At 51.7% G+C, this 19617-nt stretch overlaps 1 protein-coding gene across 1 annotated transcript in view; it reads right to left on the reverse strand.

Annotated features, from left to right (window-relative positions):
* The window catches only part of PDRG1 (p53 and DNA damage regulated 1), a 25479-nt gene extending 6108 nt beyond the window's left edge, over positions 1-19371 (reverse strand). Inside the window, exons 1-5 of the mRNA XM_075276952.1 lie at positions 19224-19371; positions 6435-6510; positions 812-886; positions 642-722; positions 170-278 (exon numbers count right to left, since the gene is read on the reverse strand). Coding sequence (XP_075133053.1) covers positions 196-278; positions 642-722; positions 812-886; positions 6435-6510; positions 19224-19313 — 405 coding nt within the window. The 5' untranslated portion in view covers positions 19314-19371 and the 3' untranslated portion in view covers positions 170-195. The remainder of the gene's footprint in view (positions 1-169; positions 279-641; positions 723-811; positions 887-6434; positions 6511-19223) is intronic.
* Positions 19372-19617: the final 246 nt, after the last annotated feature.

A 19617-nucleotide genomic window follows, 5' to 3' on the forward strand; every position in this document is an offset into this window, starting at 1 on the left:
ATAAAAATGACTCCTTTTTTTTGTTAATGAAAATGTTAGCACATCTGATGCCTTCATTACTCAAGCGGGATAAGTCTTTAGTTTGGTCATTATGTGTGTCAACTTGTACTAAGATGGTAAATGCCAAAAATTCTACAGCGGCTGATACTGTTAAATGAGAATCACTTACTAGACTTCTGTGTTCTTCCTTTATACTCATCCTTTCAATACTTTATTGATTGCATTGACTTCATCTGGATCCAGTGGAGTCAGGTTAAATCCCTTAAGCTCTGGCTTGCCTGCAGGTAGAAAAAAAAAAAGGAAATCCATGAATGACACTAAAGAAGGGGTGAGCAGTTTCTAGTAAAATAATTTTGTGGGCTTAGAATAGGTAATTATCAGATCAATGAACCCCCTCCCCCCAACATCTGCTCAAAGTACAGAGAAGATGGAGCAGAAAGCAAAGAGTGCCATTCTGTGTGTAGTGGTCAGAAGAGATTACTGCAGATCAGCTCTCATTCACTAGACTGGAATCTAAACTGAAACAAGTCAATTTGGCCACTGACCAGAGAATGGATTGATCTGCTTACAGCTCTAGTTCTCTACAGAGACAAGGAAAGGGTAGAATAGGGAATATATAGATCTGTTCCCCCTGCATTTACCTTGGGCTTCATATAACTGGTTCACCTTCACTTTTAGCTGCAAGCGAAGATTTTTAATTTCTGCATCTAGCTGTTCCTGATCTGTAAGATATGTATGAAAGTTGTATTATTCTTCTAAACAAGTAGTCATCCACTACTAACCCATTCATCCCCGGGCCCGTCAGACTTACCTCGCTGAATCATTTCCTTGGTTTTCTCTTTTGGAAGGCTTATAAACATGTTACCGAAGCAAACTGTCACTGGTCCTGCGGATACACAACAGTGAAATTGGAGGCGGACACTCAGAAATAAGTGTTGGTCCGCCCAAGTGGGCTGTACCATCTCCACAGACGGGAAGTTTATTATGGTAATCAGTTTTGTATCAACAGCAATGGAAGAAGACAAAGCATACAGCAAGCACCAAAATGTCTTGAGCCCAAAGACAACCAAGAAGAGGGTGGGATCATTGTTTCCCAATGAATATGAGAAAGGTATTTTATGGCAAGTACAATATTCCAGTTTATCGCTTATTTCATTGGGGAACACACCACCATGGGAAGGTCTTAAAGCAGTCCCAGAGGATGTGAAGAAAAAACAACTTACAGCTGACCAACAGCACAAGAGGTGGATCTAAAACTCAAACAAGACATAGGAGGAAGCCTGTTACAGACAAAAATAGCCTGGCAAGGATACCAAGGCCAGCCCAGAGGACAGCAATGTTAGATATCCACAAGAGATCTACAGTAGATTATCACAGAATAAAATGGAGAACTAGCTAGGATGCAAATATCCTAACATACTTGGCCAGGGCCCCAGGAGATGGATGAAGATTGCCCGAAACATATGCATGGACCCGCAATTGAGGAACAAGAACAACAAAAGTGACTGCAGCAGATACTGCCTAAGAGGAAGGAAGGAGGAGGAAGCAAAAGTGAAATGTAAGCATGCTGCGGAAAACAAGTTGAGTAGATCCTAAAAAAGCAAGCCAAAATAAGACAGACTAGATGGACTAAGTGGATGTCGACTGCCATCAAGCTGCTAAGGTTCCATATGACCCAACTTTTGGAGGATAGCTTATAGCTTTTGGAACAATAGCTTATCAACCCAGTCGCCCAGTAGAGAATGACAATTGCAGAGGGAACCCAAAGGAGTCAACTAGTTAGCAAGGCCCTCCGTACTAAACCAGGTTGCGAGCTCAACAGAGGTGTGCAATAGGAGACCTTTAGCGAAAGATCCAAACTGTTGGAGGAGTCACTAGAGATCAGGAAGGGTGGAGAGGGCCAGGAGCAGGCCTATAAAGTAGCCGAGATGGCCCAAAATAGGGCAGAGGTAAAAATCTAGAATGGGGAGCACCTTTGGAGAGGCATGTGCAGCATATACTGGGGAAGTGGGCAAACATTAACCTACCCAATGCATATAGGCCCAGAGGCAAAAACTTTGTAGGAATAGCAAGCCAACAACTCAGCTGGGAGAAGATGGTGACAAAGGACTAAAATGTAACCCGAGCCTGGGGAAGGAACAGACCTCAACCAGAAAGAAGGCACACAGCATACAGAGGCCCACATGGCCAGACCTAACCACAAGGAGCTGGGGAGAATAACAGTCTCAACCAAGCAAAAGGAGGTAGGTAAGGAAGAACAACACTATAAGCAGTGCCCAATGCGAGAGCTCGAGGAGGGGCAAACAGCAGTTCAGCTCGTATGTATCCTTGGGGACAGTTAGCTGAGAAAAGAGACTGTGGTCCAGCAGGAAAGCGTGACTAGTCCATAGGACCCACCACAGTACAGGATAAATTCCATAGCTGAAAAGGAGGAGTAGAGGCCAGGCCCGGCCCCTGGGCCCAACTAACCCAGCTGATTCAGTGTGAAAGTCCACTGTCCAGGACTGAGTGGTCCTAAATGTATCACTCAAAAGCTGGGATGAGGTATGCTGCCAGAATAAATAATAACATCCAAATACATGGCTGAAGTTGCCCAGTCATCTCGCTAACAAGCGACAGGAAAGCAAAGATTCCTGTCAGGAAGCTTGTAGACATGAAACGAGCAAACAAATTGGGGATAAAGGGATCATCTTTCAGCATAGGCAGAATGTGCCCAGGAAAGGCAGCCTTGGTACTGGTCTCACTAAGAGGAAAGTCAGTCCACTCCGGAAGAGGCATATCGAGATCAACAAGGGAATGTTGGTAAATGGCAGCAAGTCAAGTGGGAAATGGAGAAGCATTTCAGGGAAGCAGAGGCCCTCTAACTGGGAGAGGCAAGACATGATTCCTGCCTGTAAAAAACAAGCCCCCCTTCCTCCTGAGCCCTGATGTGCTAAATAATTAAATAAATAAAAAAATAATATCCTTACTAGAATGCAACGGAGGAGGTAACCACTGAACCAGGAGTCTGGCACTGGATTGGCAGACTTAGGTCTACAGAAAATAAGACACACTGCTGGAGTGTGAAGTGAATCGTAAGAAGGGTTGGAACAGGTCATGTGTCTATGACAAGCCCACAAACTGTAAGGGTCCTAGCTGGAGACTATAAGGAAGCAGATCATTCCACAATAGCACAACAGGAGGGTGGCTGGGTCCCTGGATAACTATCTTCAGCATAGCATGTGAGAAGAAGACAGCTAGAACCTGATGAACCAGACAGGAGCATAACTGTCCCATGTCATGTAACGAGCTCATTGGATCCAGTCGCTCAAAAGAGGATGCCAGGATGGTTCAGAGATGCCCGACTAGCTCAGGGAAGAAGGTGCAAGAAGATATCTAAACAAAGCAGGTCAATTCAGATGAAGTACTGATGCAATTGCCTGTCCAAACCACCTAAATGTCAAGGAGGACAAGAGTAGTTAAGGGATCCAGTTGCAAGAATGGAGACCCCAGCAATCTCTGAACTTGCAACCCCTGATTCGCAAGATCTAAGCTGTGGCCAGATAGTAGTAGGTCACTAAGGTCTGCATAGAGACAAACCTGTGAGAACAAAATACTGGAAAGCTCTTCAGGGTAACCTGGTCAGGAGGTGTCAGGAACCAATTGGCCTACTTTGAACAAGCGGTCTACTGAATATACAGCATTACTGAGCAAGAAGAGTAAAGTAGGGTCCCTTCCCCAGTTAGCTCATTCTTGTTATTTTCCTTTGTGTCTTGTTCAAATGCGGCTCCAAGTGTCAGACCAGGAGTGTCTGGAGGTTGTAAGTTAGACATTCATCCGTACAACACACTATGCCAGCTCAGGCATGGAACAGTATCATAACATTCTGAGTCCCTTGGGTTTAAATGTGACCTGCGCAGCTCCACTATGAGCGGTGGCCATTGCCCAACCATTGACACCAATGTGAAGGAGGTAATTTGATGCCTAAACAGCAGTGGATACTGCTACAACCAACAACTGTGACTTGCTGTATATATGTCGCAGGGAGATGATAAAACTGGAGATTTGATCAAATCCTTAAGAGAGATGTTCAATTCATGGAAGATGTTAATATAACAACTCTGTGGGGCGTTTTCCCTAAAAAAAAGTAAGCAATTTGATCAAATCATGTACTTTCCACGGATGTGGACCCCTGACAAAACCATCACACAGGACTTTTGTGCTGCTGAATTTGGGTCAATTTCTGCACTTCTACTTGTTTATTACTGATGGATTTGCATCTGAAAATGAAAACGTTTGCTCTGTATGGATCTATGTCTAATCACTAGTTACAATTAAGGCCCCATTCACATCTGCGATCGGAATTCCTGCTTGCAGGACTTTTCTCTCCACGTTTCATGCGGAAACCATACGGACCCCATTATAGTTTATGGGGTCCGTGTAGTTTCCTTAAGGCAACTGCTTTTTAATGCAAATAGGTCTCTGTTCGGGGTCCACATGCCGACCTAAATGGAAACCTGAACGCAGATGTGAATGGGGCCTAAAAGACAATTGAAAATTCTCTCGGAGTGCTTGAATTCATTACCATATTCATAACTACGATTTGGGATCCTATTCAAGTACCCCACATTGCCTAAATAAACCTCCGAGTGTTGAATGCAAAGATTCCATTAGAAACTAAAAGAGGCACAGAGCCATGTAGTCTGTGAAAACCACAAAGGCATCGTGAGAGACCTTAAAAAGTGTGCCACCTTAATAAAAATCAGCCTCATCTAGAAGGAGTCCAGTACAGCCTTGGTGGAATCCTGCATGGCAGGTAGGCAGTTCACTCAGACTTAGGGCCTGAGATGGAAGGCCGGCTTGCTTTTCTTTGCCAAAAGAAGCCTTGTGATAAAATGGTCAAGAGAAGCAAATGGAACTCCAGTAGGGTACTGTATCCGGCCCCTCCAGGGAACCGAAACTTGCACTAGGAACAAGTGGGAACAGAAGGAGCGATGATAAGAGGACAAAGGAGGCTGCAGCACACAAGAAACTATTCTAAGTTATAAGAGAGGGGATGCCAGAGAAGCAGCCCCCACCAGCTTCACGTAAAAGATGACATTAGGTTGAACTGCTAGGACCATATCTCTGCAGGCCACTGTTCCTGGGTCTGAGCAAAATTATTGCCTAAGCAAGGGCTATGTAGGCCACAGTCACGCCTGTAGCGGAAGAAGAATCTTCGTTCAGACTAACGCTAAATTCACAGCTGCGCTGGGGTTCCCATCCGCAAAATGTGGAGATAAAAGTCTTGCATACAGGATCGCTACATTTTTTAAAGCAGAACGGGGATGGAATCCCCAAATGGTGACTGAGCGCAGGTGTGAACCTAGGCTAACACCACTAGTGACTGAGCTACTGCAAGGGTTAGTGTCGTCCTGGATTCTTGGAACATATTTCCGCTGGTAGCCCTTGATGATAAATTTGTTTGACTCAAGTCCATAGCGACTGGGGACACTGCCGCAACAACTACAAATACTTTAAACTCTCCATAGCTGGTTGTGGCTTCACCAGGTGAGAGTCCACCGTGACTATAGATCACCTCTGTGCACGCTCTGTGTGGCTTTCCTTTCTTTTACACAATATTAATTAGGAGACAGTATTGCATTATGTGCCACTCTGCGTTCCTTGTTCACGATAGAATAGGCTACTGTAAGGGTAGTAAAGTGCCTAAAACCCCTGGATTAGCATGAGGTGCTTATTTCAGAGAGCTGCTCCCCAGATCCGGAGCACTAAGGTGGAGATGGTCACCGTCTTGCTGAGCCTAGGGCCTGTGGCTGGAAGAGGAAGCAAGCTGAATATGGAAGAGAGGCCTGATGCAATGGGTCTGGATTTAGACAGACAGGTCTGTGTAGAGAAACCTGAGGGTTCCCCTGTAACTTGAAGGAGAAAAGAAAGAAAACTAAGATCCTAAAAGAGCAGAAGACCTCCAGCCTGCCTCCTATACACACTAGGCTAAAACTGATTAACTTCCAACCTGAGGAGAGGGTATCGCCCACTTGGGCAGAGCCAACACTTTCTTATTCCCTAGTATCAGCCTCCTAGTGGCCGGGCTTACACCCATGGTGCTGTGTCCCCCAATGATAAGAAACAAGAAATTACTTCTATGTTGTATTAGCAGTAATTTTGAGATATTCCAGAATCCTATTCAGGAAGGCCTACAACCTCCAATAACACTATCACCGCACCCCCATCTGTACAGTCTCCCCCTCTCCTTCTGTCTCTCCCCCCCTTCCCTCATAGATTGTAAGCCCTCGCGGGCAGTGCCCTCTATCCCACTGTGCCAGCCGATCACTGTTAGTATGATATGTACCTGTATATTTTGTGAATTGTATGTATCCCCCAAATGTAAAGCACCATGGAATTAATGGTGCTATATAAATAAACAATAATAATAATAATAATCTTACTGTACTCACCTGTGTTACCGGGGTCACTGCTGAGCGCTCGTAAGGCCTCCCTATTCTGATTTCTTTTTATGTCAAGGTCTACAATCTGAAATATGAAAGATTAGATGGCTGTCCTCCCGTACACACTTACATCAGCTCCCCAGACACCCTAAACCACCCCCAAGGATTAGGATTGTGACAACATGACACAGTCACCAGTGATAAACAGTCACTAGAGCAGCATGTGTCCAGGGGCTGCAGACAAATGACTAGATCTTTAGGGCTGCCACAGCGACTTCTGGTTTCAGCCTAGACTTAGTGATGCTGTGTAGACCAAGGCTCTGTTGTAAGTGAAGTCTTTCTATGGACGACCACAATGTGTGACTGTTACCAGCAATGGTCACTTTAGTGATAATTGTCATCCCTATTCCGTACATGTATGAGATTCTAAGGTTCCCATGGAGTAGTCATGTGCTAATATGGTGCCCAGCATGTCTACACTTTGTCACTCCCATGTGCTGCCATTGACAGGGTGCAGTGCTGTTTGGGGATGGGGACACCACTGGCAGCAGTGCTAGTTATGTGGGGTACTCTGCTGGCATGTTGTTATAGTTACTGAAGGAGGTGACTGTGCTGCTACTTATAGGTAGTGAGCGCTGTGCCACTTGTTATAGTTACTGAGGGGGGCGCTGTGCCGCTTGTTATAGTTACTGAGGGGGGCGCTGTGCCGCTTGTTATAGTTACTGAGGGGGGCGCTGTGCCGCTTGTTATAGTTACTGAGGGGGGCGCTGTGCCACTTGTTATAGTTACTGAGGGGGGCGCTGTGCCGCTTGTTATAGTTACTGAGGGGGGCGCTGTGCCGCTTGTTATAGTTACTGAGAGGGGGCGCTGTGTCGCTTGTTATAGTTACTGAGGGGGCGCTGTGTCGCTTGTTATAGTTACTGAGGGGGGCGCTGTGCCGCTTGTTATAGTTACTGAGGGGGGCGCTGTGCCGCTTGTTATAGTTACTGAGGGGGGCGCTGTGTCGCTTGTTATAGTTACTGAGGGGGGCGCTGTGCCGCTTGTTATAGTTACTGAGAGGGGGCGCTGTGTCGCTTGTTATAGTTACTGAGGGGGGCGCTGTGCCGCTTGTTATAGTTACTGAGGGGGGCGCTGTGCCGCTTGTTATAGTTACTGAGGGGGGCGCTGTGCCGCTTGTCATAGTTACTGAGAGGGGGCGCTGTGTCGCTTGTTATAGTTACTGAGGGGGGCGCTGTGCCGCTTGTTATAGTTACTGAGGGGGGCGCTGTGCCGCTTGTTATAGTTACTGAGGGGGGCGCTGTGCCGCTTGTTATAGTTACTGAGGGGGGCGCTGTGCCGCTTGTTATAGTTACTGAGAGGGGGCGCTGTGTCGCTTGTTATAGTTACTGAGGGGGGCGCTGTGCCGCTTGTTATAGTTACTGAGGGGGGCGCTGTGCCGCTTGTTATAGTTACTGAGGGGGGCGCTGTGTCGCTTGTTAGGGCTAGTTCACACGTGAGTATAAGGGGAGGTTTTTGACAGCGGATTTCGCGTCCAAAACCTCCCCTTATAATGGTGGTCTATGGAGACCGCCGGGCTTCTGTTCTCCGCTAGCGGCGAGCTGCTGCTAGCGGAGAAAAGATAGGACATGTCCTTTCTTCAGGCGGAAGCCGCGCTGTCTCAGTCGCGCGGCTTCCGCCCCCCGCAGCTCCCTCCTATGTCGGCTCATTCATTTGAGCCGACAGCAGAGGGTTAAGCCGCGACAGCGATGGTCGCGGCGGGCGGGTTTTGACAAGAGAGAGACGCGGCTCGCCGTGTCTCTCTCTGTGTCAAAACCCACGCGGGCAGTTCACGTGTGAACTAGCCCTTATAGTTACTGAGGGGGGCGCTGTGCCGCTTGTTATAGTTACTGAGGGGGGCGCTGTGCCGCTTGTTATAGTTACTGAGGGGGGCGCTGTGTCGCTTGTTATAGTTACTGAGGGGGCGCTGTGCCGCTTGTTATAGTTAATTTAGCCCCGCCCACTTTTGTGTTGACTCCGCCCACTCATTAATTTTTCATGTGCCCGCACACAATATAATCCTCCTACAGTCACCCGTAAATTATATGTCCCCCCTCTATCTCTCCCCCAGTTTCATATACTCCTTCATCTGCTCCGTTTCATGTCCCTCTTCCATCTCTGCCCCCAGATTCATGTCCCTCCATCTCTGCCCCCAGATTCATGTCCCCTCCATCTCTGCCCCCAGATTCATGTCCCCTCCATCTCTGCCCCCAGATTCATGTCCCTCCATCTCTGCCCCCAGATTCATGTCCCCTCCATCTCTGCCCCCAGATTCATGTCCCTCCATCTCTGCCCCCAGATTCATGTCCCCACATCTCTGCCCCCAGATTCATGTCCCCACATCTCTGCCCCCAGATTCATGTCCCCACATCTCTGCCCCCAGTTTCATGTCCCCTCCATCTCTGCCCCCAGATTCATGTCCCCACATCTCTGCCCCCAGATTCATGTCCCCACATCTCTGCCCCCAGATTCATGTCCCCTCCATCTCTGTCCCCAGATTCATGTCCCCACATCTCTGCCCCCAGATTCATGTCCCCTCCATCTCTGTCCCCAGATTCATGTCCCCACATCTCTGCCCCCATTGTCATGCCGTCCTCTCCTTCATCTGCCCCCAGATTCAAGTTCCACCTCCACATTAAACTTACCTTCTCCTCCGCTCCCTCGCCGCTCTCTGCCCGCCTCTCTCGCTGACACATGCGGCTGAAGCGAGGAGCTGACCTGTGTCAGCTCCTCGCTTCGCTGCTGCCGCCGGCTCCTGGCTTATAGACGCGATGTGACACATTACTGAGGGGGCGCTGTGTCGGTTGTTATGGTTACTGAGGGGGGCGCTGTGTCGGTTGTTATGGTTACTGAGGGGGGCGCTGTGACGCTTGTTATAGTTACTGAGGCGGGCGCTGTGTCGCTTGTTATAGTTACTGAGGGGGCGCTGTGCCGCTTGTTATAGTTACTGAGAGGGGGCGCTGTGTCGCTTGTTATAGTTACTGAGGGGGCGCTGTGTCGCTTGTTATAGTTACTGAGGGGGGCGCTGTGCCGCTTGTTATAGTTACTGAGGGGGGCGCTGTGCCGCTTGTTATAGTTACTGAGGGGGGCGCTGTGCCACTTGTTATAGTTACTGAGGGGGGCGCTGTGCCACTTGTTATAGTTACTGAGGGGGCGCTGTGCCGCTTGTTATAGTTACTGAGGGGGGCGCTGTGCCGCTTGTTATAGTTACTGAGGGGGGCGCTGTGCCGCTTGTTATAGTTACTGAGAGGGGGTGCTGTGCCGCTTGTTATAGTTACTGAGGGGGGCGCTGTGCCGCGTGTTATAGTTACTGAGAGGGGGCGCTGTGTCGCTTGTTATAGTTACTGAGGGGGGCGCTGTGCCGCTTGTTATAGTTACTGAGGGGGGCGCTGTGCCGCTTGTTATAGTAACTGAGGGGGGCGCTGTGCCGCTTGTTATAGTTACTGAGAGGGGGCGCTGTGTCGCTTGTTATAGTTACTGAGGGGGGCGCTGTGCCGCTTGTTATAGTTACTGAGGGGGGCGCTGTGCCGCTTGTTATAGTTACTGAGAGGGGGCGCTGTGTCGCTTGTTATAGTTACTGAGGGGGGCGCTGTGCCGCTTGTTATAGTTACTGAGGGGGGCGCTGTGCCGCTTGTTATAGTTACTGAGGGGGGCGCTGTGCCGCTTGTTATAGTTACTGAGGGGGGTGCTGTGCCACTTGTTATAGTTACTGAGGGGGCGCTGTGCCACTTGTTATAGTTACTGAGGGGGGCGCTGTGCCACTTGTTATAGTTACTGAGGGGGGTGCTGTGCCGCTTGTTATAGTTACTGAGGGGGGCGCTGTGCCGCTTGTTATAGTTACTGAGGGGGGCGCTGTGTCGCTTGTTATAGTTACTGAGGGGGGCGCTGTGCCGCTTGTTATAGTTAATTTAGCCCCGCCCACTTTTGTGTTGACTCCGCCCACTCATTAATTTTTCATGTGCCCGCACACAATATAATCCTCCTACAGTCACCCGTAAATTATATGTCCCCCCTCTATCTCTCCCCCAGTTTCATATACTCCTTCATCTGCTCCGTTTCATGTCCCTCTTCCATCTCTGCCCCCAGATTCATGTCCCCTCCATCTCTGCCCCCAGATTCATGTCCCTCCATCTCTGCCCCCAGATTCATGTCCCCACATCTCTGCCCCCAGATTCATGAACCCCATCTCTACTCCCAGATTCATGTCCCCACATCTCTGCCCCCATTGTCATGCCGTCCTCTCCTTCATCTGCCCCCAGATTCACGTTCCACCTCCACATTAAACTTACCTTCTCCTCCGCTCCCTCGCCGCTCTCTGCCCGCCTCTCTCGCTGACACATGCGGCTGAAGCGAGGAGCTGACCTGTGTCAGCTCCTCGCTTCGCTGCTGCCGCCGGCTCCTGGCTTGTAGACGCGATGTCACACATTACTGAGGGGGCGCTGTGTCGGTTGTTATGGTTACTGAGGGGGGCGCTGTGTCGGTTGTTATGGTTACTGAGGGGGCGCTGTGTCGGTCGTTATAGTTACTGAGGGGGCGCTGTGTCGGTCGTTATAGTTACTGAGGGGGCGCTGTGTCGGTTGTTATGGTTACTGAGGGGGGCGCTGTGTCGGTTGTTATGGTTACTGAGGGGGCGCTGTGTCGGTCGTTATAGTTACTGAGGGGGCGCTGTGTCGGTCGTTATAGTTACTGAGGGGGCGCTGTGTCGGTTGTTATGGTTACTGAGGGGGGCGCTGTGTCGGTTGTTATGGTTACTGAGGGGGCGCTGTGTCGGTTGTTATAGTTACTGAGAGGGGGCGCTGTGTCGGTTGTTATAGTTACTGAGAGGGGGCGCTGTGTCGCTTGTTATAGTTACTGAGGGGGGCGCTGTGTCGGTTGTTATAGTTACTGAGGGGGGGCGCTGTGTCGGTTGTTATAGTTACTGAGAGGGGGCGCTGTGTCGCTTGTTATAGTTACTGAGGGGGGGGGCTGTGTCGGTTGTTATAGTTACTGAGGGGGGGCGCTGTGTCGCTTGTTATAGTTACTGAGGGGGGTGCTGTGCCGCTTGTTATAGTTACTGAGGGGGGGGCGCTGTGTCGCTTGTTATAGTTACTGAGGGGGGCGCTGTGCCGCTTGTTATAGTTACTGAGGGGGGAGCTGTGCCGCTTGTTATAGTTACTGAGGGGGGCGCTGTGTCGGTTGTTATAGTTACTGAGGGGGGCGCTGTGTCGCTTGTTATAGTTACTGAGGGGGGCGCTGTGTCGGTTGTTATAGTTACTGAGGGGGGCGCTGTGTCGGTTGTTATAGTTACTGAGGGGGGGGGGCTGTGTCGGTTGTTATAGTTACTGAGGGGGGGGGGCTGTGTCGGTTGTTATAGTTACTGAGGGGGGCGCTGTGTCGGTTGTTATAGTTACTGAGGGGGGCGCTGTGTCGGTTGTTATAGTTACTGAGGGGGGCGCTGTGTCGGTTGTTATAGTTACTGAGGGGGGCGCTGTGCCGCTTGTTATAGTTACTGAGGGGGGGGCGCTGTGTCGGTTGTTATAGTTACTGAGGGGGGCGCTGTGTCGCTTGTTATAGTTACTGAGGGGGGCGCTGTGTCGGTTGTTATAGTTACTGAGGGGGGCGCTGTGCCGCTTGTTATAGTTACTGAGGGGGGGCGCTGTGTCGGTTGTTATAGTTACTGAGGGGGGCGCTGTGTCGCTTGTTATAGTTACTGAGGGGGGGGCTGTGTCGGTTGTTATAGTTACTGAGGGGGGCGCTGTGTCGCTTGTTATAGTTACTGAGGGGGGCGCTGTGTCGCTTGTTATAGTTACTGAGGGGGGCGCTGTGTCGCTTGTTATAGTTACTGAGGGGGGCGCTGTGTCGGTTGTTATAGTTACTGAGGGGGGCGCTGTGTCGGTTGTTATAGTTACTGAGGGGGGCGCTGTGTCGGTTGTTATAGTTACTGAGGGGGGCGCTGTGTCGGTTGTTATAGTTACTGAGGGGGGCGCTGTGTCGCTTGTTATAGTTACTGAGGGGGCGCTGTGTCGGTTGTTATAGTTACTGAGGGGGGCGCTGTGTCGGTTGTTATAGTTACTGAGGGGGGGCGCTGTGTCGGTTGTTATAGTTACTGAGAGGGGGCGCTGTATCGCTTGTTATAGTTACTGAGGGGGGCGCTGTGTCGGTTGTTATAGTTACTGAGGGGGGCGCTGTGTCGGTTGTTATAGTTACTGAGGGGGCGCTGTGCCACTTGTTATAGTTACTGAGAGGGGGCGCTGTGTCGGTTGTTATAGTTACTGAGGGGGGCGCTGTGTCGGTTGTTATAGTTACTGAGGGGGGCGCTGTGCCACTTGTTATAGTTACTGAGAGGGGGCGCTGTGTCGGTTGTTATAGTTACTGAGGGGGCGCTGTGCCACTTGTTATAGTTACTGAGAGGGGGCGCTGTGTCGGTTGTTATAGTTACTGAGGGGGGCGCTGTGTCGGTTGTTATAGTTACTGAGGGGGGGCGCTGTGTCGGTTGTTATAGTTACTGAGAGGGGGCGCTGTGTCGCTTGTTATAGTTACTGAGGGGGGCGCTGTGTCGGTTGTTATAGTTACTGAGGGGGAGCGCTGTGTCGGTTGTTATAGTTACTGAGAGGGGGCGCTGTGTCGCTTGTTATAGTTACTGAGGGGGGGGGCTGTGTCGGTTGTTATAGTTACTGAGGGGGGGCGCTGTGTCGCTTGTTATAGTTACTGAGGGGGGCGCTGTGCCGCTTGTTATAGTTACTGAGGGGGGCGCTGTGTCGCTTGTTATAGTTACTGAGGGGGGCGCTGTGTCGCTTGTTATAGTTACTGAGGGGGGGCGCTGTGTCGGTTGTTATAGTTACTGAGGGGGGCGCTGTGTCGGTTGTTATAGTTACTGAGGGGGGGCGCTGTGTCGCTTGTTATAGTTACTGAGGGGGGGGGGCTGTGTCGGTTGTTATAGTTACTGAGGGGGGCGCTGTGTCGGTTGTTATAGTTACTGAGGGGGGGCGCTGTGTCGGTTGTTATAGTTACTGAGGGGGGGCGCTGTGTCGGTTGTTATAGTTACTGAGGGGGGCGCTGTGTCGCTTGTTATAGTTACTGAGGGGGGCGCTGTGTCGGTTGTTATAGTTACTGAGGGGGGCGCTGTGTCGGTTGTTATAGTTACTGAGGGGGGCGCTGTGTCGCTTGTTATAGTTACTGAGGGGGGAGCTGTGCCGCTTGTTATAGTTACTGAGGGGGGCGCTGTGTCGGTTGTTATAGTTACTGAGGGGGGCGCTGTGCCGCTTGTTATAGTTACTGAGGGGGGGGGCTGTGTCGGTTGTTATAGTTACTGAGGGGGGAGCTGTGCCGCTTGTTATAGTTACTGAGGGGGGCGCTGTGTCGGTTGTTATAGTTACTGAGGGGGGCGCTGTGTCGCTTGTTATAGTTACTGAGGGGGCGCTGTGCCGCTTGTTATAGTTACTGAGAGGGGGCGCTGTGTCGGTTGTTATAGTTACTGAGGGGGGAGCTGTGTCGGTTGTTATAGTTACTGAGGGGGGGCGCTGTGCCGCTTGTTATAGTTACTGAGGGGGGCGCTGTGCCGCTTGTTATAGTTACTGAGGGGGGCGCTGTGCCGCTTGTTATAGTTACTGAGGGGGGCGCTGTGTCGGTTGTTATAGTTACTGAGGGGGGCGCTGTGTCGGTTGTTATAGTTACTGAGGGGGGGGGGCTGTGTCGGTTGTTATAGTTACTGAGGGGGGCGCTGTGTCGCTTGTTATAGTTACTGAGGGGGCGCTGTGTCGGTTGTTATAGTTACTGAGGGGGGCGCTGTGTCGGTCGTTATAGTTATTGAGGGGGGCGCTGTGTCGGTCGTTATAGTTACTGAGGGGGCGCTGTGTCGGTCGTTATAGTTATTGAGGGGGGCGCTGTGTCGGTTGTTATAGTTACTGAGGGGGGCGCTGTGTCGCTTGTTATAGTTACTGAGGGGGGGCGCTGTGTCGGTTGTTATAGTTACTGAGGGGGGGCGCTGTGTCGGTTGTTATAGTTACTGAGGGGGGCGCTGTGTCGGTTGTTATAGTTACTGAGGGGGGGCGCTGTGTCGGTTGTTATAGTTACTGAGGGGGGGCGCTGTGTCGGTTGTTATAGTTACTGAGGGGGGCGCTGTGTCGCTTGTTATAGTTACTGAGAGGGGGCGCTGTGCCGCTTGTTATAGTTACTGAGGGGGGGCGCTGTGTCGCTTGTTATAGTTACTGAGGGGGGCGCTGTGTCGGTTGTTATAGTTACTGAGGGGGGCGCTGTGTCGGTTGTTATAGTTACTGAGGGGGGCGCTGTGTCGCTTGTTATAGTTACTGAGGGGGGCGCTGTGCCACTTGTTATAGTTACTGAGGGGGGGCGCTGTGTCGGTTGTTATAGTTACTGAGGGGGGGCGCTGTGTCGGTTGTTATAGTTACTGAGGGGGGCGCTGTGTCGGTTGTTATAGTTACTGAGGGGGGGCGCTGTGTCGGTTGTTATAGTTACTGAGGGGGGGGGCGCTGTGTCGGTTGTTATAGTTACTGAGGGGGGCGCTGTGCCGCTTGTTATAGTTACTGAGGGGGGGCGCTGTGTCGCTTGTTATAGTTACTGAGGGGGGCGCTGTGTCGGTTGTTATAGTTACTGAGGGGGGCGCTGTGTCGGTTGTTATAGTTACTGAGGGGGGCGCTGTGTCGCTTGTTATAGTTACTGAGAGGGGGCGCTGTGCCACTTGTTATAGTTACTGAGGGGGGCGCTGTGTCGCTTGTTATAGTTACTGAGGGGGGCGCTGTGTCGGTTGTTATAGTTACTGAGGGGGGGGGCTGTGTCGGTTGTTATAGTTACTGAGGGGGGCGCTGTGTCGGTTGTTATAGTTACTGAGGGGGGGGCGCTGTGTCGGTTGTTATAGTTACTGAGGGGGGGGGCTGTGTCGGTTGTTATAGTTACTGAGGGGGGCGCTGTGTCGGTTGTTATAGTTACTGAGGGGGGGGGCTGTGTCGGTTGTTATGGTTACTGAGGGGGCGCTGTGCCGCTTGTTATAGTTACTGAGGGGGGGCGCTGTGTCGCTTGTTATAGTTACTGAGGGGGGGGGGGCTGTGTCGGTTGTTATAGTTACTGAGGGGGGCGCTGTGTCGGTTGTTATAGTTACTGAGGGGGGGGGCTGTGTCGGTTGTTATAGTTACTGAGGGGGGCGCTGTGTCGGTTGTTATAGTTACTGAGGGGGGGGCTGTGTCGGTTGTTATAGTTACTGAGGGGGGCGCTGTGTCGGTTGTTATAGTTACTGAGGGGGGGGGCTGTGTCGGTTGTTATAGTTACTGAGGGGGGCGCTGTGTCGGTTGTTATAGTTACTGAGGGGGGGGCTGTGTCGGTTGTTATAGTTACTGAGGGGGGCGCTGTGTCGGTTGTTATGGTTACTGAGGGGGCGCTGTGCCGCTTGTTATAGTTACTGAGGGGGCGCTGTGCTGCTGTCATAATTGCTCAGGGGCGCTGTGCCGCTTGTTATAGTTACTGAGGGGGGCGCTGTGTCGGTTGTTATGGTTACTGAGGGGGCGCTGTGTCGGTTGTTATGGTTACTGAGGGGGGCGCTGTGCCGCTTGTTATAGTTACTGAGGGGGGCGCTGTGCCGCTTGTTATAGTTACTGAGGGGGGCGCTGTGTTGGTCGTTATAGTTACTGAGGGGGGGCTGTGTCGGTCGTTATAGTTACTGAGGGGGGCGCTGTGTTGGTCGTTATAGTTACTGAGGGGGCGCTGTGTCGCTTGTTATAGTTACTGAGGGGGGGCGCTGTGTCGGTTGTTATAGTTACTGAGGGGGGCGCTGTGCCGCTTGTTATAGTTACTGAGGGGGGCGCTGTGTCGGTTGTTATAGTTACTGAGGGGGCGCTGTGTCGGTCGTTATAGTTATTGAGGGGGGCGCTGTGTCGGTTGTTATAGTTACTGAGGGGGCGCTGTGTCGGTTGTTATAGTTACTGAGGGGGCGCTGTGTCGGTTGTTATAGTTACTGAGGGGGGGCGCTGTGTCGGTTGTTATAGTTACTGAGGGGGGCGCTGTGCCGCTTGTTATAGTTACTGAGAGGGGGCGCTGTGTCGCTTGTTATAGTTACTGAGGGGGGGCGCTGTGTCGGTTGTTATAGTTACTGAGGGGGGCGCTGTGCCGCTTGTTATAGTTACTGAGGGGGGCGCTGTGTCGGTTGTTATAGTTACTGAGGGGGGCGCTGTGTCGGTCGTTATAGTTATTGAGGGGGGCGCTGTGTCGGTTGTTATAGTTACTGAGGGGGCGCTGTGTCGGTCGTTATAGTTATTGAGGGGGGCGCTGTGTCGGTTGTTATAGTTACTGAGGGGGCGCTGTGTCGGTTGTTATAGTTACTGAGGGGGCGCTGTGTCGGTTGTTATAGTTACTGAGGGGGCGCTGTGTCGGTTGTTATAGTTACTGAGGGGGCGCTGTGTCGGTTGTTATAGTTACTGAGGGGGGCGCTGTGTCGGTTGTTATAGTTACTGAGGGGGGCGCTGTGTCGGTTGTTATAGTTACTGAGGGGGCGCTGTGTCGGTTGTTATAGTTACTGAGGGGGCGCTGTGCCGCTTGTTATAGTTACTGAGAGGGGGCGCTGTGTCGCTTGTTATAGTTACTGAGGGGGGGCGCTGTGTCGCTTGTTATAGTTACTGAGGGGGGCGCTGTGTCGGTTGTTATAGTTACTGAGGGGGGCGCTGTGTCGCTTGTTATAGTTACTGAGAGGGGGCGCTGTGCCACTTGTTATAGTTACTGAGGGGGGCGCTGTGTCGGTTGTTATAGTTACTGAGGGGGGCGCTGTGTCGCTTGTTATAGTTACTGAGGGGGGCGCTGTGTCGGTTGTTATAGTTACTGAGGGGGGGGCTGTGTCGGTTGTTATAGTTACTGAGGGGGGCGCTGTGTCGGTTGTTATAGTTACTGAGGGGGGGGCGCTGTGTCGGTTGTTATAGTTACTGAGGGGGGGGGCTGTGTCGGTTGTTATAGTTACTGAGGGGGGCGCTGTGTCGGTTGTTATAGTTACTGAGGGGGGGGGGCTGTGTCGGTTGTTATGGTTACTGAGGGGGCGCTGTGCCGCTTGTTATAGTTACTGAGGGGGGGCGCTGTGCCGCTTGTTATAGTTACTGAGGGGGCGCTGTGTCGCTTGTTATAGTTACTGAGGGGGGCGCTGTGTCCGTTGTTATAGTTACTGAGGGGGGGCGCTGTGTCGCTTGTTATAGTTACTGAGGGGGGCGCTGTGCCGCTTGTTATAGTTACTGAGGGGGGCGCTGTGCCGCTTGTTATAGTTACTGAGGGGGCGCTGTGCCGCTTGTTATAGTTACTGAGGGGGCGCTGTGCTGCTGTCATAATTGCTCAGGGGCGCTGTGCCGCTTGTTATAGTTACTGAGGGGGGCGCTGTGTCGGTTGTTATGGTTACTGAGGGGGCGCTGTGTCGGTTGTTATGGTTACTGAGGGGGGCGCTGTGCCGCTTGTTATAGTTACTGAGGGGGCGCTGTGCTGCTGTCATAATTGCTCAGGGGCGCTGTGCCGCTTGTTATAGTTACTGAGGGGGGCGCTGTGTCGGTTGTTATGGTTACTGAGGGGGGCGCTGTGCCGCTTGTTATAGTTACTGAGGGGGGCGCTGTGTCGGTTGTTATAGTTACTGAGGGGGGGCTGTGTCGGTCGTTATAGTTACTGAGAGGGGGCGCTGTGTCGCTTGTTATAGTTACTGAGGGGGGGCGCTGTGTCGGTTGTTATAGTTACTGAGGGGGGGCGCTGTGTCGGTTGTTATAGTTACTGAGGGGGGCGCTGTGTCGGTTGTTATAGTTACTGAGGGGGGGCTGTGTCGGTCGTTATAGTTACTGAGAGGGGGCGCTGTGTCGCTTGTTATAGTTACTGAGGGGGGGCGCTGTGTCGGTTGTTATAGTTACTGAGGGGGGCGCTGTGCCGCTTGTTATAGTTACTGAGGGGGGCGCTGTGTCGGTTGTTATAGTTATTGAGGGGGGCGCTGTGTCGCTTGTTATAGTTACTGAGGGGGGGCGCTGTGTCGGTCGTTATAGTTACTGAGAGGGGGCGCTGTGTCGCTTGTTATAGTTACTGAGGGGGGGCGCTGTGTCGGTTGTTATAGTTACTGAGGGGGGCGCTGTGTCGGTTGTTATAGTTACTGAGGGGGGGCTGTGTCGGTCGTTATAGTTACTGAGAGGGGGCGCTGTGTCGCTTGTTATAGTTACTGAGGGGGGGCGCTGTGTCGGTTGTTATAGTTACTGAGGGGGGCGCTGTGCCGCTTGTTATAGTTACTGAGGGAGGCGCTGTGTCGGTTGTTATAGTTATTGAGGGGGGGCGCTGTGTCGGTTGTTATAGTTACTGAGGGGGGGGCGCTGTGTCGGTTGTTATGGTTACTGAGGGGGCGCTGTGTCGGTTGTTATGGTTACTGAGGGGGCGCTGTGTCGGTTGTTATGGTTACTGAGGGGGGGCGCTGTGTCGGTTGTTATGGTTACTGAGGGGGCGCTGTGTCGGTTGTTATGGTTACTGAGGGGGCGCTGTGTCGGTTGTTATGGTTACTGAGGGGGCGCTGTGTCGGTTGTTATGGTTACTGAGGGGGCGCTGTGCTGCTGTCATAATTGCTCAGGGGCGCTGTGGTTGGGGCTTAGACAGAAATAGATCATCCACATGTAATATGAATTGTACCCTACAGCACGTGAACCCCTTTCCAGCTGACTCCTGTACATTATACAGCACCCTGTAGCCACACCCCCAGCCATATTAGAGAAGCTTTCTCCGAACAGCCCCATCCCTCGCCTCAGACCGTCCTTAGCACCCATGATGCACCACGGCTACCTGCCGTCTGTCCACAAGCACATCTTCGGCTTTTCTCTCCACCTCCTGCAGGTGAGCCAGCACTTTCTCCGCGCCCCCATACTTCTCCATGTATCACCCGATATGTGACTGCTTGCGACTGAGGCGCTCGTGGTCAGTGTGACGTCAGGGGAAGGGGCGGAGCCTCCTGCACATACAGTCTTGTGCTCAGGACGGGAAGCGGGACATGTGCACGTGCTGCTGAGGGAGGGGAGTAGAGACGAGGGGAGTGGTTGTACACGGGGGTGGTTTTATATGGGACTGGTTGTATAGGAGGACTGCTTATATAGGGGGAGTGGTGTTATATGACCGCATTGGAAAGGACAGAATTATTTTGCGTAGGGTTTTCTATGAGGGCTAAGTAGAAGTGCTTACT

Source organism: Leptodactylus fuscus, chromosome 6, assembly GCF_031893055.1.
Source record: "Leptodactylus fuscus isolate aLepFus1 chromosome 6, aLepFus1.hap2, whole genome shotgun sequence".
In the NCBI taxonomy this organism is placed as follows: Eukaryota; Metazoa; Chordata; class Amphibia; order Anura; family Leptodactylidae; genus Leptodactylus; species Leptodactylus fuscus.